This window comes from Antennarius striatus, chromosome 12, assembly GCF_040054535.1.
Source record: "Antennarius striatus isolate MH-2024 chromosome 12, ASM4005453v1, whole genome shotgun sequence".
Classification (NCBI taxonomy): Eukaryota; Metazoa; Chordata; class Actinopteri; order Lophiiformes; family Antennariidae; genus Antennarius; species Antennarius striatus.
The window spans coordinates 7,192,442-7,218,284 of NC_090787.1; the positions used below are offsets into that span (position 1 = coordinate 7,192,442).

The 25,843-nt window shown below is 38.0% G+C and overlaps 1 protein-coding gene across 1 annotated transcript in view; it reads left to right on the forward strand.

Moving 5' to 3' along the window:
• The window catches only part of stxbp5l (syntaxin binding protein 5L), a 110,838-nt gene that overhangs the window by 15,248 nt on the left and 69,747 nt on the right, over positions 1-25,843 (forward strand). Inside the window, exon 2 of the mRNA XM_068329410.1 lies at positions 5,829-5,926. Coding sequence (XP_068185511.1) covers positions 5,829-5,926 — 98 coding nt within the window. The remainder of the gene's footprint in view (positions 1-5,828; positions 5,927-25,843) is intronic.

Below are 25,843 nucleotides of genomic sequence, written 5' to 3' on the forward strand. Positions count from 1 at the left end.
TCCTGGAACAAATTGTGTTTGTAGGTTGAGGACTACTGTATTCGTTTTTCAGTACAGCCATGACTCACTACACCAGCATTGGGGCTTTTTTCCAAATTACCAAAAAAAAAAAAAAAAAGCCAATAAAAAAATTCAGTTAATATAACCTAATTGGAAAAAATGATAATTAGCGCTGGTTGGAGGGATGCAGCCTGCTACCTGGACATTTTGTTCACCAGTCTCATGCTATTAAGAAAGCAGAGAGGTAGACTGTTCACAAAAGGATTTGTTTGTCTTAGGGCTCATCAAATCTATGTATTTGACATTGCTCATAAGCCGTTTTCATAAACCTTCAGGCATTTCCATTCGAGAAACAAATGCAGGTTATAGAGGAATGATGCACAAGATGTGGTAACAATAAATGTCATAGATTATATGGTTTTAGATAAACATTTTAAAATCACTGAAGCACACAGACCAGAAATATAATAATAAAGCCATAAATTTGACAATCGAATGCCATATTTTACTTTGTCGATCGATGGTTGGAGATATAGTTGTTCATTGCACAATTTTCTGGCAGTGGCAGACATGGTGCTGCGTGCTATTTTTAGAACTAGGGGTCTAGACCAGCTCTGCAGCTGAAGGCTGCGTGGAAGGGAGAGGGTAGTGGGTGGCACGAGGTGGTTTTATTCTTGGGAGTGGGGCTGGGTGAGTGGGATGTCTGTGTGGGGCTATCTGATTGAATACCTAGCTTGCGTGCACAAAGGTTATACATGGGTGGAGAGAAAACAACACACTGGTGGAAGAAGGGAGGGAAGGGGTGGATGGAGAGAAGAGTTGATGTAATGCAGCTTCTGGCAGTCATAACACAGGTCCTTGGCATCAGGTTAATTGTTGCTGCATAGCTGACTTTCTAAAGGTACATCTTGACTGAGTCAGAAACTATTTTTTTCTTTTTTTAATTGTTAATGCAATTTTTTTGTTATTGTATTTTAGAACATAATACTTAGATTAATAACATTGGTGTGTAGGCAGAATCCAGGCATACTGACTCTTGATGCATACACACCCTAACTGAAAAGTGCCTTTATGGCTTTGGCCTTAAAATATAGATGAGCTGCTCTGAGATTCACCAGAGTAAATGTGTTCATCCACAGCTTAACTCTCCTGTTTGTATATATTGGGGGTGGTCCTCTCGTATCCCAGCAACAGTGCACCAGAGCTAGGCTAGGGAACCAAAGGAACCCTGGTGGCATGACCTGAAGGATGAAAGTGATGATTTATGTGTCTGGCCACAATCCTCTTTACAGCTTTTTTTTTTAAATGATGAGTGAAAATTATATGTGAATTATTTTGTGCATGACTGTGCATGTAAGTCACATGGTTTTTCTTATTAGATACCATTTTATTACATCACATTATATATATATATATATATATATATATATATATACACACAGTATATATCTATATATATATAGATATATACAGTATATATATAATTTCTACAGTAGTACCTTGAGATATGAGTATAATCAGTTCTTCAAGCATTGTTCGTAATTTGAATTTTTGTTCGCATGTTGAACAAAAATATGGACAGAGTGACACCTTACTACTGTGTGTGTGTGTGTGTGTGTGTGTGTGTGTGTGTGTGTGTGTGTGTGTGTGTGTATGTGTGTGTGTGTATAAACTATCATACGTAAGGTGACACCATAACCATGAAAACATGTTCCTAGTATTATTTGGGGTTACATTATTATTATTCATGAACAAAAATATTTCACTACTGACAGTTTACATCAGGATGTAGCTCAGTACCATTTGTAGACTTACAATCTGCAATTGCCACAATCCTGCAACAGTAAATTATCATCAGAAACATTCTGGATCCAGATGACGACCTGCTGCATCATAATATCTTGAGCTATAACCTATCTTTGTAAACATGTCATGATAATGTTTCATTACAAACAAAGAAACCAACAAACTAAAACAGTGACAAAGAGAGAACCATATGTTCTGTGATCCCATTCTGTCATTCTGTAAACCTTAGACTGTCAAATAATTAACAGTGAATGAAACTGATTACAAACACGTTAATCATAACAAATCCAGCATTTTCAAATCCATTCTGATTTGATTTTGTAGAAATGTGCTGAATCAAAAAAGTCACATTGCTTCGCTGATTTGACCTCTGAACTAAAACAAAGAGATATTGTTTCTTGCATCATTTGTATTCAAGTCACTCAGTGACCTAAATCTAGCAATGGAACTGTGCTTTGTGTATTAGCCAAATGACAGATCTACTGTATGTTCCACAGGAGGTTAATTTCTATGCCATAGAATTGTACACTCACACACATTGCCCTATATTCTAAATATATTGACAGATTAACATGCCATGCACTATCATCATTGCAAAAATATGCAATACGTAGACACACATTACGTCTCACAACTAGAGAAATGTGAATAAATGTGTCTGGATAAGTCATGCAAACTTGTAGCACATGCCCACACATAGAGAAACAGTAGGATCCAGTTTGCCTCCGTTGTTTCCACTCTTAACTCTGATCACTACTTATTGATTCTGTTTTGTAACCTTTGATTAATCCACCCCAGTGATGTGCGGTGAGGTACATGGCTGGTGAGGCACTGACTTCATCATAATCAGATGAAGATGTTTAAAAACATACTAACCTACAGTGAAGCGTATTCACCATTTAATGAGCAACAGTGAGTGTGTTATTTTTTTAAAATCTCATAGCAGAATTATTTATACATACAAACTGTAACACACAAACTGTTTTTCCTTTTTTTTTCTTTTATGATGGCCGTGCCTCCCCTGCCTCCCCTGACCGCACGTCACTGATCCATACACTTTCATCTGATCATTCTGTATTACTGGTCAAAACACATAGCCCGTCTTTCAAAAGTTCCAGCTACCAAACAAAGGTGTTTGTATTGCTGATGATGTGGGTCAGGCAACAGGGGTTGTGATATTATGAACAAACAAACTACTGGTTACATGGAGTCAGAATATGAGGTTTTCTTTTTGAAGTCATTTGTTATTTATTTTTTTGCCTGTTTTTTCAAGAATTTGCTTTCAAATGAAATGCTGTATCTTCTTGATGGATACTGGTGTTCCCTATGAAACAATGAATTCTATTTTGTGGGGTCAGAAACAATTATTGCTGTTGTTGAATAGATTACAATAGTGTATTGCTACCTGTTGAGTTAATTATAATTTACTTATTACATTGAGCCTGTTATTCTCGTGGCAGACTCTGTTCCCATACTCGGTACTATTTTCTTTTCCTAGTTTCTCGCTGCATTTTGATTTAGAAGAAATATTAGATTCCTCATTGTATTCTTGTAAATTTACAAAGCAATACCAGAAAATGATCACAGTAAATATTTTTTAAAACTGTATTTGATGATGATGATATATGTTGACGATTAAAAAACGATTAATTATTATTATGATTATTATTACTAAAAATTACAACAATACCTATGATGAAATAATATTGCATATAGTAAACCATTACTAACACACTTTGCAGGGCTGGTGTTACGCAATTTCCTAATAATTTGACACTTTGAACAAGGACAAGACAGTTTGTGTCTAAAGATACAGATGCCTCTGTTACTTGAAATAAGTGTCCCACACTGAGAAAAGTAGACAGATTACAGGAAAAATGAAATAAAAGCAGTGATAATCAAAAGTCCCTAAAGGTTGCCTGACAGGTTGCATTATATTTGTGGTACATGCTTGACACAATGACTTTTAAATGGACTCATAAAGATAATTTATTAATTTTCATGCATTGTAGTTTACAACATTTTGGATCATATCAGGTTTTACACTGTCACTTAAGAATATCAGCATAAGCCAATTATAGGCCCAGCAGGGTGAGTCATTCCATTGTCAGCCACTGCTTTCAGTGGTGCTAATTAGACCTCTGTGTAGGTTGTAGGTGAGTGCTACTTTAATATGGATTACTGCACTCTTGCTGTATCTGGCATTGCTCCCTCATCCAGCGATTCACTATTGAAATAACATTTTCAATACTGTATAGATAGCAATAATGTGGCATTTAAGCAATTTGCATAGTATTGTGGCATGTTCAAAGTCATTTCTTTAAAAAAAAAAAAAAGTAAGAAATATGCATTTTAATATAGTGGTTTACAAAAATGGGTACAGAATTTCTCCTTTGGGAAGTAATTGATTTTTACACGACAATCTGATAATTCTAAAGGTGTTATTCTAATATATGGCATAATATAATGGCATAAAAGGGTAATTTCTCATCATATACTATGCCAGAAAATAGTGGTACTATTTTGGTCAGTGAGACAAGTGCATGAAGTAAAGATAATTTTATATTGCAACAAATGATATGAATTTTTAGCCTATCAGAATGTCTTTGGCACTTTGTGGATCGACACTTAGCAGCAGCCAGACGACTTCTCCCACAAAGTCCAGCCACTGGTGGTGGTGGCCGATGGCTCTGCTTAGACTGTTTAAATAGTAATACCATTGAATCCTGGATGGTGTTTGAGATACGGTAGTATGAAAGAACTACAGGTACAAGGAGAATCACCTTAGAAAAATAACAGCAGCAAGATTTCAGGCAAACAATGAAGGCATGTTGCTATTGAACACATGTGACCAGATTTAAGTACAGATTTATCTCAAGTGACAGGAATGACTGGCATGATGGGTGTGAAGAAAATTTTCCTCATGAGGTTTGCCAGAACTTCATTTTTGTACCATTTCTATTCAACTATGGTGATGCACATGTCCTCCACGTCTTACCAGAACAGATAACTGTGAGGCACTTCAGGGAAATTAAACATGACTAATGGCACACAGCTGCATGTACCTCAGAGTGGGAGTGGGCCGTTTTACATAGTCAGTCCTTGGCATATGAATGTTGAGGCCGCTTCATTTCACTTTGATTTCAATGCAGAAGCAGCTCAGACATAACTTACACTTTCTCTTTTCTAATTTCACAGTGGGAACTTGCCATGTTTTATTAATATAAGAATATTGACCTTGGAACGCTTTTTAAGTATTTGAATTTCAAACATCTCTCAGTTCATTCCAATTCTGATGCATTCACCGTGATCTGTATTCATAAATGTTAAAATGATGTTCTAATAGAAATATTAGTGAGGCTGTGTTTTACCAATATACTGTATTCATTTATTTAAAAAAATTTTTTTTCAATTCCAGTCTTTTTTTTTGAAACAACTAGTCATTTTCTGAAACTGTCACAATTTGATTAGGTTAAGGCTCAAAAAGTACTTGTTAAGTACGTCTTAACTTACAAACTGTATGTATGGAACTAACATTAACTTTGAAAGACAACCGCTTTAACATTGGATCAAATGTTAAAAACGTGAGAATGTTTTATGCTTGACCCATCATGACCACCCTGCTACTTTCTCATTCTGATTTGTCTCTTGCTGCACTCAAGCAATAAATTCTTAAGGGATTCAACATCATCCTTGGAACTGAAGGAAACTGTGCTTCCATATGTGACATACTGGAGATGAGAATGGGATGTAGTCCTTGAGCTCAGTCAGAATCTGCACTTTCAAAACATAATTATCCTATCACAAGAAAAAACATGTTTTCGTACCTGTGAAAATGTTTTATTTTTGTTTTTAAAAAATAATTAACTTATTTTTCAGTGATGTCTCTCTAGTACATTATAGGGATCAGAAATTAGAATTAGAGCTGCGATTTTCTCAAATGAATTTCAATTCTTATCTCTAAAATCCTAAAATGTTATTGGTACTTGACTAAAATACTGCTTTTGTGTCTTTCTTTACAGACGGTGCGTCATGGTTTCCCTTACCAGCCCACCGCCTTGGCGTTTGACCCCGTGCAAAAGATCCTGTCCATCGGCTCCAGATCAGGCGGTGTACGGATGTATCCTTCAGCCCTCATCATGGCATGTTCTCCATTCCTCTTTCTGGAGACACACTACAGAACCATACTTATGTAAATGAATAGTGTTATTAAGGTAGTGAAAATACATTGCAAGACCTTTGTGACATTAATTATTGTACATTATGAAAAATAACACTGAAATACAATACACAGCAAACATTAGGTTATTTATCTCTTTTCTTTTAATTAATCCATGGGCTATGTCATTATTACTAAAATGAATTTACTCCTACACGACCAGGTGGCCTTGCTACAGTATACTGTATCTCCAAGAAGTGGCCTCCATCCTTTACCATCCCCCCCTGCCTTTATCCTCTAAATCTCATCCCTCGTTCACCCTTGTCATTTCGTGTCATTTGGTTGTCATGTTGCAAACTCAGAACTGTCCATCCAGTGGTTTATCCCCAGGGTCACCCAGTCACAGGCATGGAAACGGACATGTGAGTGCAACCCAGGTAGGAGATTACACCCTCATAAATACCCAGGGTTCCCAGTGTGCCTTCAGGCAACCAACAGCCAAGGCAGTAAACAATTATTGATACGGCAGCTGCACTGCTGGCCCTGCTGAGGTAATAGATGCACAGGCAGGGCGATTTCTCTGCTCAGAGAAACAGAGATGAGATAGTAATAGAAGGAGATGTGGCATTCTTTGAACATTTAAAGGGGGCAAAGAAATGGGGAAAAGGAGGTGGAATGCTGAGGACGGCAGAGGTGCACAGTGGTGTCACAGGGAATAGCTGATGAAAAGAGAAATGTGACGTGATTGTCTGATTAGCTGAGGCAGATTTAGATGTTTAAAAACCTGTATCTCTCAATCACTCTTAATCCATCTCTCTTCTCTATATTTCCCTAATGAATGCCTGATTTTGAGGCTTGGCTGATATTTCACCTGGATGGAAGTCCTTGACTGACTTAGCTTCTGTATTGTCATTCTGCTCACACCTCTGCTCCCCTGTGACCTGTCAGTGACTCTCTCTCCCTCTCTCTTTCTCCCCCTCCCTCTTTCCCTCTCTCAATTACATGCTCTCAAATACAAATACTTCACTGTTTTGCTGTTTCTCATCCTGCTCTGTCTAGAGAATGCTTTTTTTCTCCCTCCTTTCTTTTATTCGATTCACCCTTCGTCTGTCCTTCACAGCCTGTATGAAGGTTTTATTCTTCTCAAGCCTTTGAACGTCTGCATTTCATCTGCTCTCCTGGTCTCTTTGGGTTTTTTTTTTTCACCTGTTGTTTTTAAAATGCATTTCCCCTGTATGTTCATTTCTTTGAGTGAGAGTCACAGCATGCGTTTCCTAGTTCTAGTACGTCTTAATTGCTAAAATAGTGAGTCCTGTGGTCTGGTTTCATTCTGCATTAACAATGCATTAGTACTGTACACATATCATACTGTATTTTACTCTGTCTCGCAAAGCTGACTGTCTTTTTCTTTTTGGTTTGTCTGCGGCCTGACAGCATAGTTGCTGCCTTCTGCTACAACACACATTGCTGAAAAAAAATAATTCTCTTCTCTTAAGAAGCCCATATTGATCTCCAGTGGCTCAAAGTTAAGCGTTCAAATGGCGCTATTGATCTTGTGTAGGTCTCCGGTTATGTGGGTCTATGTGGGTGGTTTGTTTCACAACTGTGTGGTGAGTAGGCATGTGTGTGTGTGTGCTTGAATATGTGTGTGTGTGTGTGTGTGTGTGTGTGTGTGTGTGTGTGTGTGTGTGTGTGTGTGTGTGTGTGTGTGTGTGTGTGTGTGTGTGTGTGTGTGTGTGTGTGTGTTATGTGTGCTTGTGTATGTTAGAATATATAAATTTGTTGTTTGCTTTTGCTACAAAAAATGTTTCAATTTCACACATGCAACCAAAAAGACAAAGATGTTGTTTTTTCAGATAAGTGTTCATGTACGCACTGTACTGTATCTTGGATATCTGCTCCATCTAAGATACTTGCCATGAAGTGAACTACAAACAACTTCTCAGAGACAGAATCTATCGGATTAGAATCTGTATTGAAGCTAAACATGTTTTCCAAACAGACATAAGGATTATCAACTTTCTTTCATGATAGAATTGATTAGGTTAATCCTCGCTTTAAAGCTTCAAACAAGTGGACTTTGGCACAGTGAGTAGTGCTGTTACCTCAGAGCAAGAAGGTTTTGGGTTCAGTCCCTTTCCGTGTGGAGTTCGCATGCCCTTCCCGTGTGGCATGGGTTCTGTCCGGGTTCTCTGGATTCCTCTCACCTCTGAAAGCATGCAGTTTGGGTGAAATGTTCTATCCAAAACTGTCAGTTGGTATGAGTGCGTTTCTGAGTGGTTGTTTGTTTGCAGCCATGCGATGAGCTGGCGTCTCATCTGGGGTGTACCCCATCTCTTGTCTATCGCCAGCTAGGATAGGCTCCAGCATAAAAAGTGACCCATATGTCGGATAAGCGGCCGAAGACGAGATGATAAATAAATGAAAACTGCTACTTAGGGAATACCAGCAGATTTTACGTCATTCAATCACATTGTTTTTGTATTTGTTTTGTAAATATGTGTATGCGATGTTTAGTCTGTCGCGTGTTTGGTGTCTAAGACTGGCAGAAGCATGATATACTGTATTTCCCAATTTTGCAGACAGCGGTGGTGGCAGCTGATTGATCTTTGAGGATTGGGTAGCAATGGGGAGGTGGAGGGTCCTTTAAACAGCAGCAAATCCTTTTTTCTTCAAGTTTGACAAATCCAGTATGATGCCAAATCATGTTATTGTATTTTGTGGAGCACAAAAGGTACAGTACATAGACATAGTGACTTTTTCTCCAATGTTGATCAAATGTGATTAAATGTCCCATATTTAATATTTAATAGAAACAGCTTTGACAATCACAGTAGGACAGGTGCTGCTATGGTGAAAGATGCATAGTGACAATGTTGTCAGGGTTGGTGCAGTGGGTTGGCAATGAGGCTGTCTGCAGTAGACTCCTCGAACACTCCTTTCTCTGCCTTTCATTCTATTAGAGATAAACTGAAATATAGTTCAATGACAGCAAATATTGCAGGAAAAGCATACAACAGGCATGCTCGTATGTATGTTTGTTCATGCATGTCTTTGTGTCCAAACCTGTGTGTTTGCTCACGGTGTGCGTCCGTGTCTAGCTGTTTCAATACTGTGAGGACACTTGTGCACAAATTTAAACACGCTGATGTGCAGCACGTGTCTTATATTGGTGTTGGCTTGTATTTTTAGGAGCATTTTTAGGCGCAATGGGGCTCAGCGGTAAAGCGGGCGTTCTTAATTTCCCTTCGGGGATCAAACCAGTATATAAAATTAAAATTAAAAATAAAAACAAAATCAAAAATGGATATAGCTTCAGGACAGCATTCAGGGAATAGAATTGAGACCAACATTCACTTCTCATAACATCCAATCAGGTCGGAGAAAGAAAAAAAACGACAAGTGGAAAAACTTGATGAAGCTCGGAAACAGGCTCGGCAACACACACAGGACAATCAACATGTATCATGTGTAACTCTAGCAGTGACACTATAAATCACCACCAGCTTCACTTTTTCACATTCTCATACATTTATCAATATTTTCTGGTTTGTTTTATGTTGCCAAGGTGACTAGAATTTTTACATTTAAGAATGTACACACAAGAGTACTTACATTTAATTTCTTCCTGGAAATAAGAAAATGAATGATCACATATCCAAAACTGAAGGAGACTTTAATTTTTGGGATAAATTCTCTCGTCAGGAGCCTTATGTTTTAACTCAGTGACCAGCAGCAAGAAATAGTGGACAACAGGAAGTCACTGTGCAAACACACAGCTACTCTTACAGTCCCTCACAGATCTTGGTGCGTGCGTGCATGTGTGTGTGCGTGGTGACAGGACAGCCTTCAGTACCAGTCAGACAAACAATACCATACCAGACAGTCATCAATTAAGCATTCAGTGTTGTCACACTGTGCCACTGGTGCTGCTGACTGTGCAAACAGGTTGAAAACATAATGATTTCTTTTTGCTTCGCTTTGACAAACGATGGACAGCGCCACAATCAGATGCTGCCCGGATCAAGAGCAGTGGGTGTTTTGCATGCGCTGCTCTCTAATTATATATCTCACCACTGTTAATAGAAACTCTGCTTCCAAACTCGAGCTCAATAACACAACCTATGCCAAGGATGTGAACGCACACACATTATCCCATCTGGACAGGTACAGTCCCACCCAGCAACTCACTTGGTGTTTATCGAATTAGTTGTAATATGATTTGCAGCCCTCTATTTGTAAACCAGAGTAATGGTAGTTTTTACTGGCGCCAAAGGTTAGACGAGCTGTTTGGGTGGTGGGACAGAAAAGGAATGAAGCACCAAGATTAAGCTGCTGAAGACCAGGCACTGACTGCACTCAATCCTTACTTTACCCTTATAGGGTGAGCGATGGTGAAGTTAATAGTTCTGGCATCCACCCCTACACCGTGCACCGAAGGAGAAAAGTAATATGGATATAGCAGTTCAGGTGCAGTGACTGTAAACCTATATTAAAATACAGCAGTTAATTGTTGATTAATCTTTATATTTATTTTTAACTCAGTCATTTATCGTGTCTGCTGTCATAAAGGGAAAAAGGGGCATTGAAAGCTCCCAAAGACCAACCATGCAGAAATAATTGTGAAACCCACATGAAGTTGACTCTTAATATTTAAATTACTTAACATTTTCTTTCCTTAACTCAAATATGTAATCAAACCAACATGTTTAATTTTCCAAAGTTTATTTCTTTCACGGTTCCTATTTCTTTGGCTACCCAACATAACATGCTTTTACTGATATTCTGTAAAACACAAAGGGGAGATGATTGCTGCTTGTAACTAATGGTGTGGTTCTTTTACCATTTTAATATAATGCAAAGCTTTTTTTTTTTGTGCAAAAATTAGGTCACATGAACATGTGTTGGCGTGTCCTAATTGACCATGGATATTCTTTAATTTTGTTCCACGTTGGTTCATCTTTTTTCCTCACTATGAAATCTCATTTATTTTATTTATCATCCTACTATCATGGATATCATGTTTCCTTAACACGTAGGCACCTATAACCTAAATCCACCGTACTGCTCTTATCTCACGTCTTTTTGTCCATCCCTCAGTAAATTTGTCCTCAACCTCTCTACATTCTCTGTTAATACTGCTCACTGTGGATTGGATGGCTGTCTGATTAGATTTTCCTTTTCTATGATACGGAAAAAGACAAATTTTCCTTTTCCTTTTTTCTCTTGTCACTTAGGATGTTTTTTCTATTTTGCTTTTCTATCTTCCAGTATATTCTGTCAGAACAAAAAACCCTCCCCCTTTAGTTGAATCCATCGCCGTCTTGCGAGTATGTTGATGTGATTTATCCAGTTCACTTCTCCTGGCCACAGCTCATCTTATGAACAACAACAACACACACACACACACACACACACACACACACACACACACACACACACACACACACACACACACACACACACACACACACACACACACACACACACACACACACACACACACACACACACACACACACACAACTGTTATTCACTTTTGAATAGGAGGGAGAAAAAGTTAGATAACATGTTTATGGAGAAAAACAATGACAAGATTCAATATACACATGCATTTCTGAACTCTTATTGTCATATTGCTTCAATTACTGTCAGAACAATCAGGATTGATTGCTTTCATTTGTGATTGTTTCACTTTAATTGCTCTAAATCCATCAGACCAATGTGTGTCCGTGAAGGACCCATCATATTTTCCAACTGTTTACTTTCTCGAGCATCCAGAATTACAAAAGACTTTGTTTTTGTGATGTAATATAAAGCCTTTGATTTACTCTCAAACTGAATAATGCACTGCCCTTGGCTGGTGGATGTTCTCCTTGATGTGTCATTCATTTTTAGTAGTGGTATTAAAAACAGATTTGGAAAAAAATGACTTTTATATCATCTTTAGCCACTGTATGGCAACTGGAGGAGAAGAGACTCATTATCTTTTATTGTGATGCAAAATAGGACACTCAATGTGTTCATATTGTGGAAAATGTCTTCCTGTTAGCATTTATGTTCCATATAACCTTGCACATATAGGACTGCAAACATTTAATTTCATGCTAATCTGTCATCTTGTCATTCCTTCTGATGTGCAGATATTATATTTGGGGTTATATTTGAAGTAAGGTTTTGCATTATGAATTCACTCAAAGCAATTCTTCATCCTTCTCCGTTGTATCCTTCTGGTATTCACTGTTTGCCCTCTTGTCCATCCAATCTGTAAGGAATGGAGAGGGAACTGAGGTATGAAAGGTCAGCTGCCTATTAATAGCAGCACTTACGAAATACCAATGGTAGCCATTTACAGACCATTCATTGCCAAATAATACATTGCTATCACTGTCGATATACTATACAGTATCATAGTCACGTTTTCCATTTATCTCTCAAGTCAGAGAACACTTGCGGATAAGATGCGCTGACTTGTACCAATCATACACAGAGAAGGGAATCACAGAAGAAATGATAATTAACTTCACAGAAATCAGAATCAAAATTGGTATTTTAAATCTCACTTCATCAACCAAGCAAACAAGATGAAACGTAAACACCATCTTCGCATCCACTATGCCATATGAGAGCATTTCCCTCTCAGCTGATTAACAGCAGGTCCATGAACCAGCTGCAGCCTCTAATTGGATTGAGGCACATTGTCAACCTGCAATTACGCACAGCAGATCTATCGGCTAGATTTCTTCGACCAGCTCCAGACTGTTGCAGAATAACCTCACATCTGTCATTTGTCAGCATCATTCCACATAGAACCACAATTAAGACATCCACGTTGATAAATTTATATATCCATGAACAAATGGTGAACAATAAATATATGGTATATATTTTCCCAATAATAATGTGTAACCGAAGAAGATTTCAACAATATTGGGTGTTTATTTGTAATTAACTCTCCTCATATAAACTTCATACACCCCTGAATTCAACATTTTACCCTGACTTCCACATTTTTGTGCCTCTGGCTTCCTGAAAATGTTGCTTTTTGTGTAGTGATTATATCTCATCAGGTTTCAGAGATGTGTATCTCAAAAAGGTATCCAGTGCGCCGTCGTTCCTCGCGGTTAATATGTTCCAGGAACCACACGCGAATAATGAATTCCGCGATAGAATGACAAACTATCTTGTTATCTACAAAAGGTCAGCATCTCATTTTCATCCCCTTTGCCGCCCGAATTGCGTGCTTTTTCTGTCATCTTTCTATCTGTAACGGTTGTGAAGATAGGTGGACGGACAGACGGACGGACGAACACACAAACACTGACAATTACAATACATCACCGGGATGTAATCAGCTGGTAGCATCTGGTAGTTGCTCTCCACAGGTCAGTGCTAAGTACTGCTCTGCATGAATTCAAATGTTTGTGATATGATTAAATGAGCCGAGGCCGTCTGTCATCATAATATATAGGCCCTGTTATAAGTTTGGATCAAATGGTGCAAACTCGTTAGCTTACTCAGGCGTCAACTCATTGACAACAACAAGGCTGTCGGACTGGCTGAATAAGATCTGTGCGGAGTTGGCATGTTTGTCAGTGGCTCTGTGGTGCACTGGCGTTGTGCCCGGAGTGTCTCCCACCTCAAGCCCTATGCCACCTGAGAGAGGCTCTAGCTCTCCGTGACCCGCTAATTCAGATGAAGCGGCAGAAAATGAATGAATCCCACTTAATTCCCTGTGAATATAATACATTTGAGAAATACAATCAGCGAACAATTGATAAATATGTGGAAAGTTTTATTACATCTTTAATTTAATAATATGTGTGTGTGTGTGCAAAATTTTTCTTTTGCTTATTTGTGAATCCTTGCAGATTTAAAAAAAAATAGTATTGCTGCTAAAAGCCCTACCTATGATGTATGGTATGCAACTAAATATTAGTATTGTCATATGTATAATACATACTGTAATTATGCTTTCTGAGTTTTCTGACCAGAAGGCAGCAGTGATCATTTTTCCACCACAGGTACCAAGACAGATCTTAAACAATCATTTTTAGATATGGGTTTTTTTTGTCTCTGATGGCGTTCATGGTGTTTCACTCCGTTGTTGTGACTTTGGTCATGCATGTGACAGCTCCACATGTCGCATGCGTTGTTTCACATAAATGAATGTTGACAGCTAATGTCAGTAGACTTTTAGAACTAACCCTACCCAGTAAGCCCGTAGCATGCTATTTTTATGATGCCCTCAGCTGAGGTTTAAATATCATACAGTTCTGTCTTTGGGGAAAACTCTGTTATTCAATCCAATTTATTTGTATAATTTTAATATTTATGCTGTTTGTCACAATATCATTGTTTAAATTAGTTTTATTTTAGTGGGAATTAATTAAATGTAGCCCTGGTCTGACTGCATGGCCGTCATGGCGTTATCACGAACAGCAAAGAAATGTAATTAGCTGTGCTGCCAGTGCAATGGTACATGTAATCTTTAAATGTTTAATTAGACCAGATTACATGTCTCTTTGAATTATATGATATGGCATTTGGTGGTGTTTCTGTGTTTGCACAGACCTTGTAGATTTGCCACTGTGTCATCATATGTTGACATGTTACATAATGCACAACTCACTTCGTTGGAGTCAGAGTGTAGGAAGGGAATGTGGTAAAGCCAGCCTGCCCTTAACACTAAAATGTGTTAATTTTCATCTAGTATATTCTAGTTTATTTTTGATCCATATGGCCAGCACCTCCCCAAACAGCTGTTTGTTCTACATGGCCCAACTTGAACATTTGAATGCTGCTATGCCAGCTATGCTTCACAATTGTTTTCACTTTGTGCCAGTTTTTTATTAGCATATACTGTATGTGCATTTTATTTGGCTTAAAAAAGACACACAAAGTACCTGATCTTTAATTATTTATTTAAATTCAAGTCAAACAAATGCATGTAATACATCTTCTATAATAAATCTTTTAAAAGATTCCCACCTGGTGTCACCGTTTTGGTGATCATTTTATAGGGAGGTGAAAGGGACGGAGCACACCACTGTGACAGGAGTGGTTGATTTTTGTTAAATGTATATGTTTTTGTCACAAATGGTGAGGTTGCTGAATTTAAACATACTGCTTACAGCAGGTGGTGGAATTGTGTGCCAACTTCTTTTAAAATGTTTTTTCTTTTTGTCACCAAAAACATGGGCGAGTTTGGGTTATGTTCCTTTGATAGGGCAGTTGGTGATTACCAACACTATAAAGGCCTAAAGCGTTTTGAGGATTTTGTCTGAATCAGCTCAAGGTGGAGGATGGGCTGCTGACGTCACATGGTCTTTTTGTTGAACTTTTTGACAGTTTTGCCTGCAATCTTTTGGTTTGCTCATTTCAGTACACCTGGCCCTCATCAAACAAACTCATTTACAAGGAATGCATTTATTTAGTTGATTTAGAGTCTGACTCATTAGGGACGCAGAATCATATGGTGATATCACGTGGAAAACAGTTTGCATAACAATGGCATGGACAAGAGATGGTATTGATAAGTTAAGATGTAATACGAATAACAATGCCTAGAATCATCAGCATCTGCTATACATTGTATTGATTTGTGATACGCCCAAAACATTTTTACATTTTAAGAGGATCAAAATGTTCATATTTTTGTCATGTTGTTTGCACAAAAATTACAAGTTTAATGTGTTATATGACTTTTATATATGTATATATACAGTACTTTCACCCAAGACCTAGTGGACTGAGCTACTGCCGCCCCTGGAAGAGAGCGATGTAAGATTTAATTGACATTACACTGTGATGTTATAAAAAAATAACTGAAGATGATTGTGAGTCAGCATATCTGACTGTAATAGGCATCAAGCCATAAATTGTCATTGGATGTATTGTGTAATTTATAGTGAGCCAAATCAGTGAGCAAGAGCACCTTCTGGGTTTAGTGAATTTTTCTTCTGATGTAATGTGTAATGAAGCAGCCAAAGTTTATTGACTAGAGTCTCTGAAAAGGACATTTCAACCAGGGTATCTGTCAAATGCAATTCCATAAATTTGAATACATCAAAGCACTGTGTGTGTCAATTTCCATATAAAATACATGTCATGAAACAGAACAGAGGCTCACTTCAAACCAACATTGCAAATTCCTGATCAATAGCAAATTTGTGTTTCTCAAATCATTTACAATGGAGGGCACAAAGGATCCAACACCTTGTGCTTTCATAAGTCAAGGCCTGCAGGTTTTGCTGTTGCATATTCATTTTGTGTTCTTCAACTTGATAAATTGCAATCAGAGAATGTGGGACTCTAAGGTGTATAATTTGTTGCTAGTTTACAGACAGCCTGTTCAGTGTTATTTGAGAGGATCTTATATTCCAGTCTGGTTTTGTGACGTTGTCATGGAAACGTTAAGACGTTTCACATGGACAACCTCGATACACTTGACCATCTGTTTCATTTATTGCATAGAAATTACTTATTGGAAACCATACACAGCAGCTATTGGTTTACAGTCACAGTAAATGAACCAATACTCCATTTCTACAATATTGACACCTATCTAAATGTGAATGCTCAGGTACAGGATGTTCAAGTGACCCTTTTTTATGTTTACTTAGTCACAAAGATGACAAATAGGTATCAAAAATAGATATCAAAACAGCAGATGATCCTTCAGTTTATTTTCCAAGGACATACCCTCCAACATACAATGTTGCTTGTCACAGTCTAGTTGAAGAGTATACAAAAGATTAGTCCTTGGTGAGCAGAGAAGCAGTGCTGCGATTGTCATCGCAGTGCAACAAGGTGAAACAGTGCAGCATAGCCCATCACATCTCATTAATTCATCCCGTCTATCATCAACAACAGACTCCAGCCAAAGGGCTTACTAGTGCCAGCTGCCTCCCTTGTTAATTTGATTCCTCACCTCATGGCTGGGGGATCGAGCAGTCATCCACTGAGCTGTCCTGCTTTTTTGTCTAGACATCTGCTTGTAAAGACAAGAGGACTTTTACTGTTTGGGTTTAAAAAAAATTAATAGTCAGGTCAAACCTGTGTGTGTTTCAATGATCTGACCAGCTGGACTACAGGTGTTACAATTGAATAAAGTTTTTCATTACCTTTGTAGAAGGAAAAGGAATGGCAGGAGATAGAGATGAGACGGTCTAAAACCTTGCCATGTACTGGGTGAGATTTTACAATCTTAAAATGCAAATCATGGCATTATAAATAAATGTCATATCCTGAAATCTACCCGTGTGATTTCACAACACACCTTTAAATATAAAACAATTTATTCATATATTTAAAATAATTTAAATATTTTGAATATTAAACCTTGCTCTTCAAAACCTCTGACTTGACAATGCTCTTTTGTTAGTAGCTATGACTAATAGAACATTTGGTTTAACATGGTTGATGAGTGAGATGGTTAGTTAAAAAATGCATTTGATTTGAATGGACAAATGTATGTATATCCTCATTTTACTGAACTGCCCTCCTGTAATTTGTGACGGGATTCTTACATTTTAGTGTGGTTTGTTTGAAATATTGTTTTTGTGATCAACCTACTTCCACATTAGAGGTTGCTTCCCTCTGTGGAATTAACTCTTCCTCCTTGGAGCCAGCGGCAATGTTTTTTTGGCTTTCTGCCATACTGGTTGTTGCTGCGTAACAGAGTGACATTGGTCATATTATTAGCAAGTGAGAATACAGTAGTGTCTTGAGATATGAGTGTAATTTGTTTTATGACTGAGCTCATAAGTCAAACTCTTAACCCAAGGGAAATTTCCCCATTTAAAATTACTAAAATCATCTTAATCCCTTCTAGCCTTGTAAAAAAGCCCCAAATACTATAAATTATCAATTTTATTATCATACCTGGCAGATTTTTCTGATTGCGGGTTATTTTCAGAATCTAACTACCGCAATTAACACGTTACCACTGTATATAAAGTTTGTAAACAAGGATAAAGTATGAAAAGAAATGTAAAAGTTGTGAGAGCACACAAGTTAAGTCTTTACTCCGTGAACGAGAACAGGTTTCAGTCTCAGCTGATGTTGTATCCATCTGCCAACTGGAGGGTGGTGTCTGAAGAATGACTCGCTTGTATATTGAGCAAAAATATGGACAAAGCGATGGTTCATAACTCAAAAAACTTGTATGACGAGTTTCTTGTATGTCAAGGTACTGCTGTCTGTGTCATGCTGTTTTTTTGATTTTCAGTATAATAATTAAATATTCTGAGCCTTCCTCTATCTGCTGTGTTTTTCTGCGCTGGTCAGGTTGTCAGGACTGCTAACTGCTGTGCCGTTCTCGGGCTGAACCGTGGTGAGAAAGCTGTCTGTGACGCTCGCCAGAGCTCATGCTGTTAGAAATACATGACACCTAATGGAAAAGATCTGCCAACGGCTGAGCTTATATGTGTCTGTATGTGACTGCGTACAGAGAGCAACAGCTGCACTACGATTACAAATGGTAGTGTCTTTATTAACAAACTGTACAATTGAATAACAATATAATATCAGATTAATACTGCTATCAGTACTACTACTACTAATAATAATAGTTGTGTTTCTTGGTAACTGCATTAATTAGACAAAAATATGTAGGGAAGGAGAAGAGGAGCGGAGATAAATTCAGGTTATCATGGGATGTCCATCATGCTAGCTAGAGCTCCATGGCAACTCTAGCTAAGGAATAGCTTAGACCACAAAAATAAAGCTTGAAGCCTATTCATACAAGTTAGAGAGGGTGTCTGCCACCTGGACCACGACTGAAGGAAGGTAGGCCACCAGGGGAGCGTGATGACTGGACTTGATTCTGGATTTTACAGCCTGTGCTGAAGATCAAATGTGAGTGAAATATGTTTCTTTTATATTAGTTATGGTTTGTCTGCCAATAAGCAATAAAGACAGTCTGGCAAAAAAAAAATCGACTCTTGTGGCCAGGTTAAATTACTCAGCATTCTAAAACAGTTTTCATATATGTATAGTTTTTATAACATTTTACATTACAGACTTAAACATGCTCTACAACCCTGTACTCCTCTCTTTACCATCTGTGTACTTGAGACTAAAGCATGTGCTGCCTTCTGAATAAGTGATATTCGTGACTTGAAAACAGACCATCTTTTATGGTGCTCATGCTTCAGAGCAGAGTGCAGATTTGCACAAACACTTAGCGATTGCTGCAGTTTCTCCACGCTTCCTTATCTCATGATTGTCCTGATAGGTGGCTATTTCATCTGCTCTTCTGGCCCTCTGGAAGATAAAGATGAAGATGAATGATAAAAAGGGCAGGTCAGGGAGAAACAAATTTCCAACAAAAGATAAAAAGATTTTACGGTGTCAGGCTGTGAAACAGTGAGATGAAGAAACATGAAACTCATAAGAGAGAATAGGGGGGTGGTGGTGGTTGGGATGGACGCAGGTGGACAGCATCGGTGAGAAAATGAACTGTGTTCAAAGTGAGAGTGAATTTTTTTCTCAATGGAAATTTTTGTGCTCTGCTATGTAGTTGACTGAAGACATTGAAGATGATGATTGTGAGCACATAACACAGGAGAACCATGGCGCATGTAAATATTGATCTACTTGTTTCTTCTTAACCTCCTGTTTCCTGAATTAGCTTTTCTGCCAGTCATTTTCCATCACGGCACCGTGTCTCTCCATGAATACCAAATAAAAGTCTGTGGTATCGTCTCCAAAGCATAGTACACCTCTTGTCCATGATCCTCACATAGCTGTTGGAGATGGGAATGTCTGTTGCAGTAAGCTTCTCTCTTCACATGTTGGGGTGACACCCACCTGTGTAAATATGACCTGTTTTCACTCAATTTTGTTCCTCACCCCTCACTCCTTCCCTCGTATTTCTCTCCATCTAAATAGGATATTGGCTCTCTGGCTGTTCTGAACATTTCTGGTTCCTAGGGTGAATGAGTCAATCCTCATTACAACAGCATTCTAATCTCTTCAGCAGTACCGCCTGCAACTTTACAGAGACTGTAACATACTGTATGACACTGTGAAAAGCTCAGAGTTGCTTTTGAGATTTATGTGTAACCGTACATTCAGAGCCTGCCTGTGGGTGAGGAAAAAAAAAATGAAACAAGCGAGGGGTTGGAAGGGGTTGTTGCAGGCTGTTTTGGAAAGGATGCTTGCCTCAAAGAGTGAGCAGGCGATTTGAAGTAGGTGTGCATACGTGTGAACGCGAGGGTGAATGCAAAGATGCCTGCAACGAGAGGAGGAGAGAAGGAGGATGGAAAGAGATAGATTTTTTTGGCTGCATTACAAACTTGGGCTGATTTATCTTCCCACATTGTGACTCACCATTTGTCAATCGTACAGTTTACAAAGCAGCTACTAAAAGACACAGGGAAAGAGATATAAAGAGAAGGGGGGGGGGGGGGGGGGCTAGGAAAGAGAAAGAGAAAAAGCAGTGAGTGAAATGCCCAGATGAAGATTTCAGATGAGAATGTAGAAAGTAGGGCATTAATTTTTTGTCACGCTGTAGCCTGTAAAAAAATATAATTTTAATAAAAAAGCAGTAACTCTGGATTTTGGTTGGGGATTAGATAGCAGTTAGAGGAAATCAAACTGTATACTTGATAGCTGGTTTCAGGTATCCCAATCCCAGCGTGTCTAAATCTGTTGCATCAAGGTGAACATCTTTCAACATCAAATTATATTGTGAGTTTGTACTAATTTCTGATTGGATGGCAGCAGCATAAGACCTTCTTTTCATTGTAGCTCGCTGAAGAATGTGCTCATACAGCTGTCATTGTGTCGATCCAAGAGCTGAGTGTTAGGATTTACACATAGAATAGTGTAACCTTGTCAAACAAAACTGCTTGAAGTGCGTGTGTGTGTATATGTGTGTGGGAGGACTGCAGTGTTTGAGCTGTTGCCTTAAGCAGTCACCATCGTGTGACTAATAACGTGCTGCACATATCTGGCAAAGATTGCACTTGTGTTTGGTATGTTTTATAAGTACACAGAAGGCATCGGAGGTTCATGCTTGTGCATATGTTAATTAATATGCACTCAAAACATCAAGGCCTGTTTGAATGTGAGCAGTCATGGAGAAGCTTATTTCCTCCATTAATCATGTTTTTCTATGACTGAGTAACATTCACACACTTAAACCATTATGAACTTTTCCGGTTCCACTCGGCGTCTCACATCTAACTCTTAAAAGTGTGTGAAAAGCACCACAGTGCACCAAAAGAACCGCATGGCTGCTGCCTCATGATGGCATCTTATAAACAGATCATTTGACTCATTCTGGCAGGGCTGTGTAGCTCATTTGTGCATGCAAAATTATCCTTCTGTCTCAATAAAATTGAGGGCCAAATTAAAAAAAAAAAAGAAGTAAATTTATGCACAGATAAAAGTCGAGAACAGGTTGTCTTGTGTCGCTAGAGGCACACATGGCGACAACAACAAACCATACAGTTACAAATCAATTAAGCCAAATGTGAGTATGTACTGCATTTTGAGCTGAAGAAAAAAAAATACGATGGAAATTAAATTTAAATTGCTTTTTTATACTCTAAGGCATAGCCCAAATGACACTGGACAGGTGTGCAGAGAAATAAAGATGGTGCATACACATAATTGAACAGAGGAAAACAATATCTGACAAGCTCAGTAACTGTCTGAGCTCCCGCATCAGACGACATGCATGACTAATAGCATGAGTGGCACATACAGCTTTCTCACTGCTGTTTGGCCATGGAACAGCGTTGCAGTCAGCGTTCCTGACAACCCGACAAGTACAAAGACACTGCAGATAGGGGAAAGGAGTCCATGATAATTACAAAATCATTTTCCATTTGATTTCTATGTTTTAATCTATTTGAGTTCCACAAAAAGCGATGACGCAAAGAAAAACATTGGCACTGTCTTCACGAAGGAAGCGTTAATTTCAAAGAGGGAGAAGACCTCGGTAATGCAGAAACGGGTTCTTTCAAAAGCTCTTAGTGCTCACTCATTTGTGCCTTTGCAGGCAATGATGATGAATATATTCACATTCTTACCTGGTTTCAGAAAACTTTTTTTTGGTCTTATACAGCATTGTTTGACACCACAGCACAATACTATTCCTCTCTTCTACAAATACTACCTATATTAAAGGTTCCTGACCCATACACAGCATGTAGTGCAATAAACATATATTTAATTCTGTACTTAAGACTGAAACTATTTGAGAACAATTAGCAAATTCAAACCCAATCTCAAATGTTCTCCTTAAATAATTTAATATGAGCTCTGGCTTCACATACATTCAAACAAACACATGAAAACAGATAAGTTACCATGTCCAAACTGAACAGCATGGCTGAATGTCTATATACACAAAAGAGAATAAGCAACACCCTTCACATCTTCTTCAGTACATCCCTCTGCCTTTTTTTTCGTTCCCTGTTTCGCAGGTACTGTCAAACCAGGTTTTGTCTTCCTGCAGAAAACTTTCTTGCATAGTCACCGAGGCATTAGGTAAGGCAAAGAGGCAGGTTTAGGTGGTTATGACTTGTAATGGTGGTGCTGGCTTCTATAAAAAGCCTGGAGGCAGCTGAATCGATATCTCCTGTTGTCAAATTGTGCTTCACCCACAGAAAGCGATACAGCCTCTTGAGTTTCTAGAGGCTGTGTTGTCTAAGCTGTGTATTTCCTGTGTGATTGTATGTGATTCTTAAATGGCCAGTGTGGATGCAGTGGACATTTAATTAAACGCCACTATGACCCCCCAAATCCACTCCCCCTCCCCGAGTTGATCTTATGGAAAGGGGGAGGGACATACGAGGAAATAGAAAATATAGGTTCATGAGTAAAGAAATAAAGGTTTTAATAATTCACTCTTTCATCATTTTTATGTCAACCGTAAACAGAAAATTATACACCAACATACTGTAACCCTGCAGCAGACTTCAGCGGTTCAGGCAGTTCAAGGACATTTACAGGGTGGAACTTTACAGTCACCAGTGGAAGCGGCTGCGGTGGATATACTGCAGCTCTGATTTATTTACTAGGAGGTGAAGGAGCATGTCCATTCATTTATAAAACTAGGAAAATCAATGAATCCTGCATAAAATACCACAGAAATTGTCCTTGTTTGGCTTTTTTGTCCAATGTTTTTATGGCTTTATTGTAAAGATACCTTTTGGATTAATTGCAGTGGTAAGCTAAGTGATAAAGTAGCCAATTCTTTTGACAGTTAAGATTGTCATTTAATTTTAAAAACTGTAAAACATTTAGTGTTTTAAAATTCATTTTTATGTATCAAATGCCTTTTTAACACAAGAACACTGCATCTATTTTTACAGAAAGTTTACTGATTCCTCAGTAAAAGCAGCTCAGTCTTGCTTTTCATAGACCTAGAAAATGCATTTCACTCATAATTCATTGCTAAAATATTTTGAATGTAGATGCACAGGCTTCTTCGAGTGTTGGCAGAGTAAAAATATGGTCTCTAAATTAATGTGTATCATCAAATTGCTATCTATTTTTTGTGATGAGAGCCAAAATAAATTTTCCCCAGGGTTAGCTTTGCTAGGAAAGATGGTTTATTACGGGTTCACATCAGGAGCAGCAAACCATGTCTGACCATCTGCGCTTTTTACAGGAGCTGCTTTTTTAAAAATCTGTCTTGTTTGTCTACTTAGTGGCATTCATAGCGGAAGGGGCAGATATCACAGGTTGTATGTTAACTACTGTCAAAATCCAAGTACAGTTTAAGGAACAAAAAGACTCCACTCATGATGAAAATCGTGACACGCACTGGCTTCATAATATTTAAATTGAGCTGTTATACAAATTCTGCGTGGAAACACATACATTTAATTAAAGGCTTTCCATTCCTTCAGCTGTACTTTATGCATGCAAGAACAGCTGCATATGACCATTAATAAGACATTAGCATTCTAAAACCTCATTGGCTGTTCTATGCTTTGGTTCCATTTGGCATCTTCACACTAGTGCAAATAATGTGCTAATTAGAGGCTGCTGATTATCTTGTCTTTATTTGTGAAACTAGTCACAAATATTATTTTACTTTTCAATTCTACTGACGCTGTTCTCCAATGGATGCAGTATTGTAAACAATAAAAAACAAAAAAATGCTGAAAATGTCAGGTCAGTTAAATGAAAACAGCAAACGGGCATTCAATAACATCGATGGAAGGATTTTGTTCTGTAGATTTATGTGCAAACAATTTAAACCTGGGCTGGACATACAGGGGCTCTGATGTTCTAATGCAGACCATTCACATGTCAGTTATTCTTCTCCTTCCTGAAAACCCTTCTTTTTTAAAATATACATGTCACTTTTTTCCCCATCAACTATAGCACTTTGTATTGTTATTAGCCACAATGTTTAACTGTGTTCCTTTCAAGAAGTGCTGATTTTCACACTTGTCATGTACAGAAATACTTGAAATCTGGTATTTATCTCACTAAATCTATTCGAACGTCAGACTGACACCTGGAGTTTGCTGACCTGTAAGAATCTCTATTACAGACTTGTTTCGCGCTCCTGGACGTCCAATTAAACTACACAAATCATGCGTTGTGAAGGTTAATTACACACTGAGCTCCTCATTTAAATGCAGCCAGCAGAGTACAAAAGACACTGGAAACGCACATGTGTCTGTAATTGCTTATGCACAACAATCCTTTCTGGAAATATGTCCAAAAATTAGGCATTCATTTTGCAATGATAGCATCAACACTACTTCTACTACTACTACTACTGGTACTATTACTACCACAGTACTACTATAATGACAGCAGAGGAATATAAAATACAGGAACATTGAATGTTAATGTATGTGAATTTCCTAATCATTCTTTTGTCAACAAAAATGTTTATCCCACTGAGATCAGTGCTAGATAGGTTAGGCTAGTTTGACTTAATACCCAAATTAATAATTCATCACAAAGAATGTGGTTATAATTAAAATGTTTTCTTATTTATTTTTGAAGACTAGGCATCCGTGCGTTACTTTGTTTTGACACCTAAATAGTTTGAAATAGCCTCTATTGAGCTGCAGCCTCCCAAACTGGATCAACTGCAATACCTGCAAGAAGGAAATTACTGCCTGCTATTTGGTTCCAATCCTGTTTGAGCAGCAGTTCTAAATGAAAAACTACTGAGTGAAATAAGGAGTAGCTTATGCCTCAATGCTCAATTCAAGCAGCGTATGAAAAAATGATTCTATAAATGGTAAATAGAGTACTTCCCAGCACAAAATAGCATCTTGGTAAGAATCAATTACCACGATACTATTGCTCCATCAGTCACAAAATATTACCTGGGAAGCATCGTTCAGATTTGAGGCTAGCGCGCACACCCCCACACCCCCACAGATGTTAATACTTGATGGTTACAATTAATAATACATTTATAGTAGTGATGAGCGAGTACACCACTATCTATCTGTATCTGTTCAACCATCTAAATGATCTGTATCTGTATCTGTACTCAGAATGGGCGGGACTTAAACAAAGTCGGTGTGGTTTGACTGGAAATGGGTGGGGCTTAAATCGGTACATTATTTTAAGTCTGAAATTGATATGGATTGATCACAAGTTGCTATATTTACTGTTTATTTTAAAAGTATTTGCAGTATAGCCTCAAAATTTAGATTCAAATCAATGTTTTTGATCACAAAAGAGAACTATTTACAGACAAGTTTTTTATGAACTCAGAACATGAATATTCTTAAGTGTATGAATGAGTATTTACAAAACAGCCTCAGAATTGAGATTCAATGCTTTTGATCACAATAGTAAAGGAACTATTTACAGGACAAGTTTTTTATGAACTCAGATCATAAAGTGCATTAATGAATACAACGCATGCAATAAGAA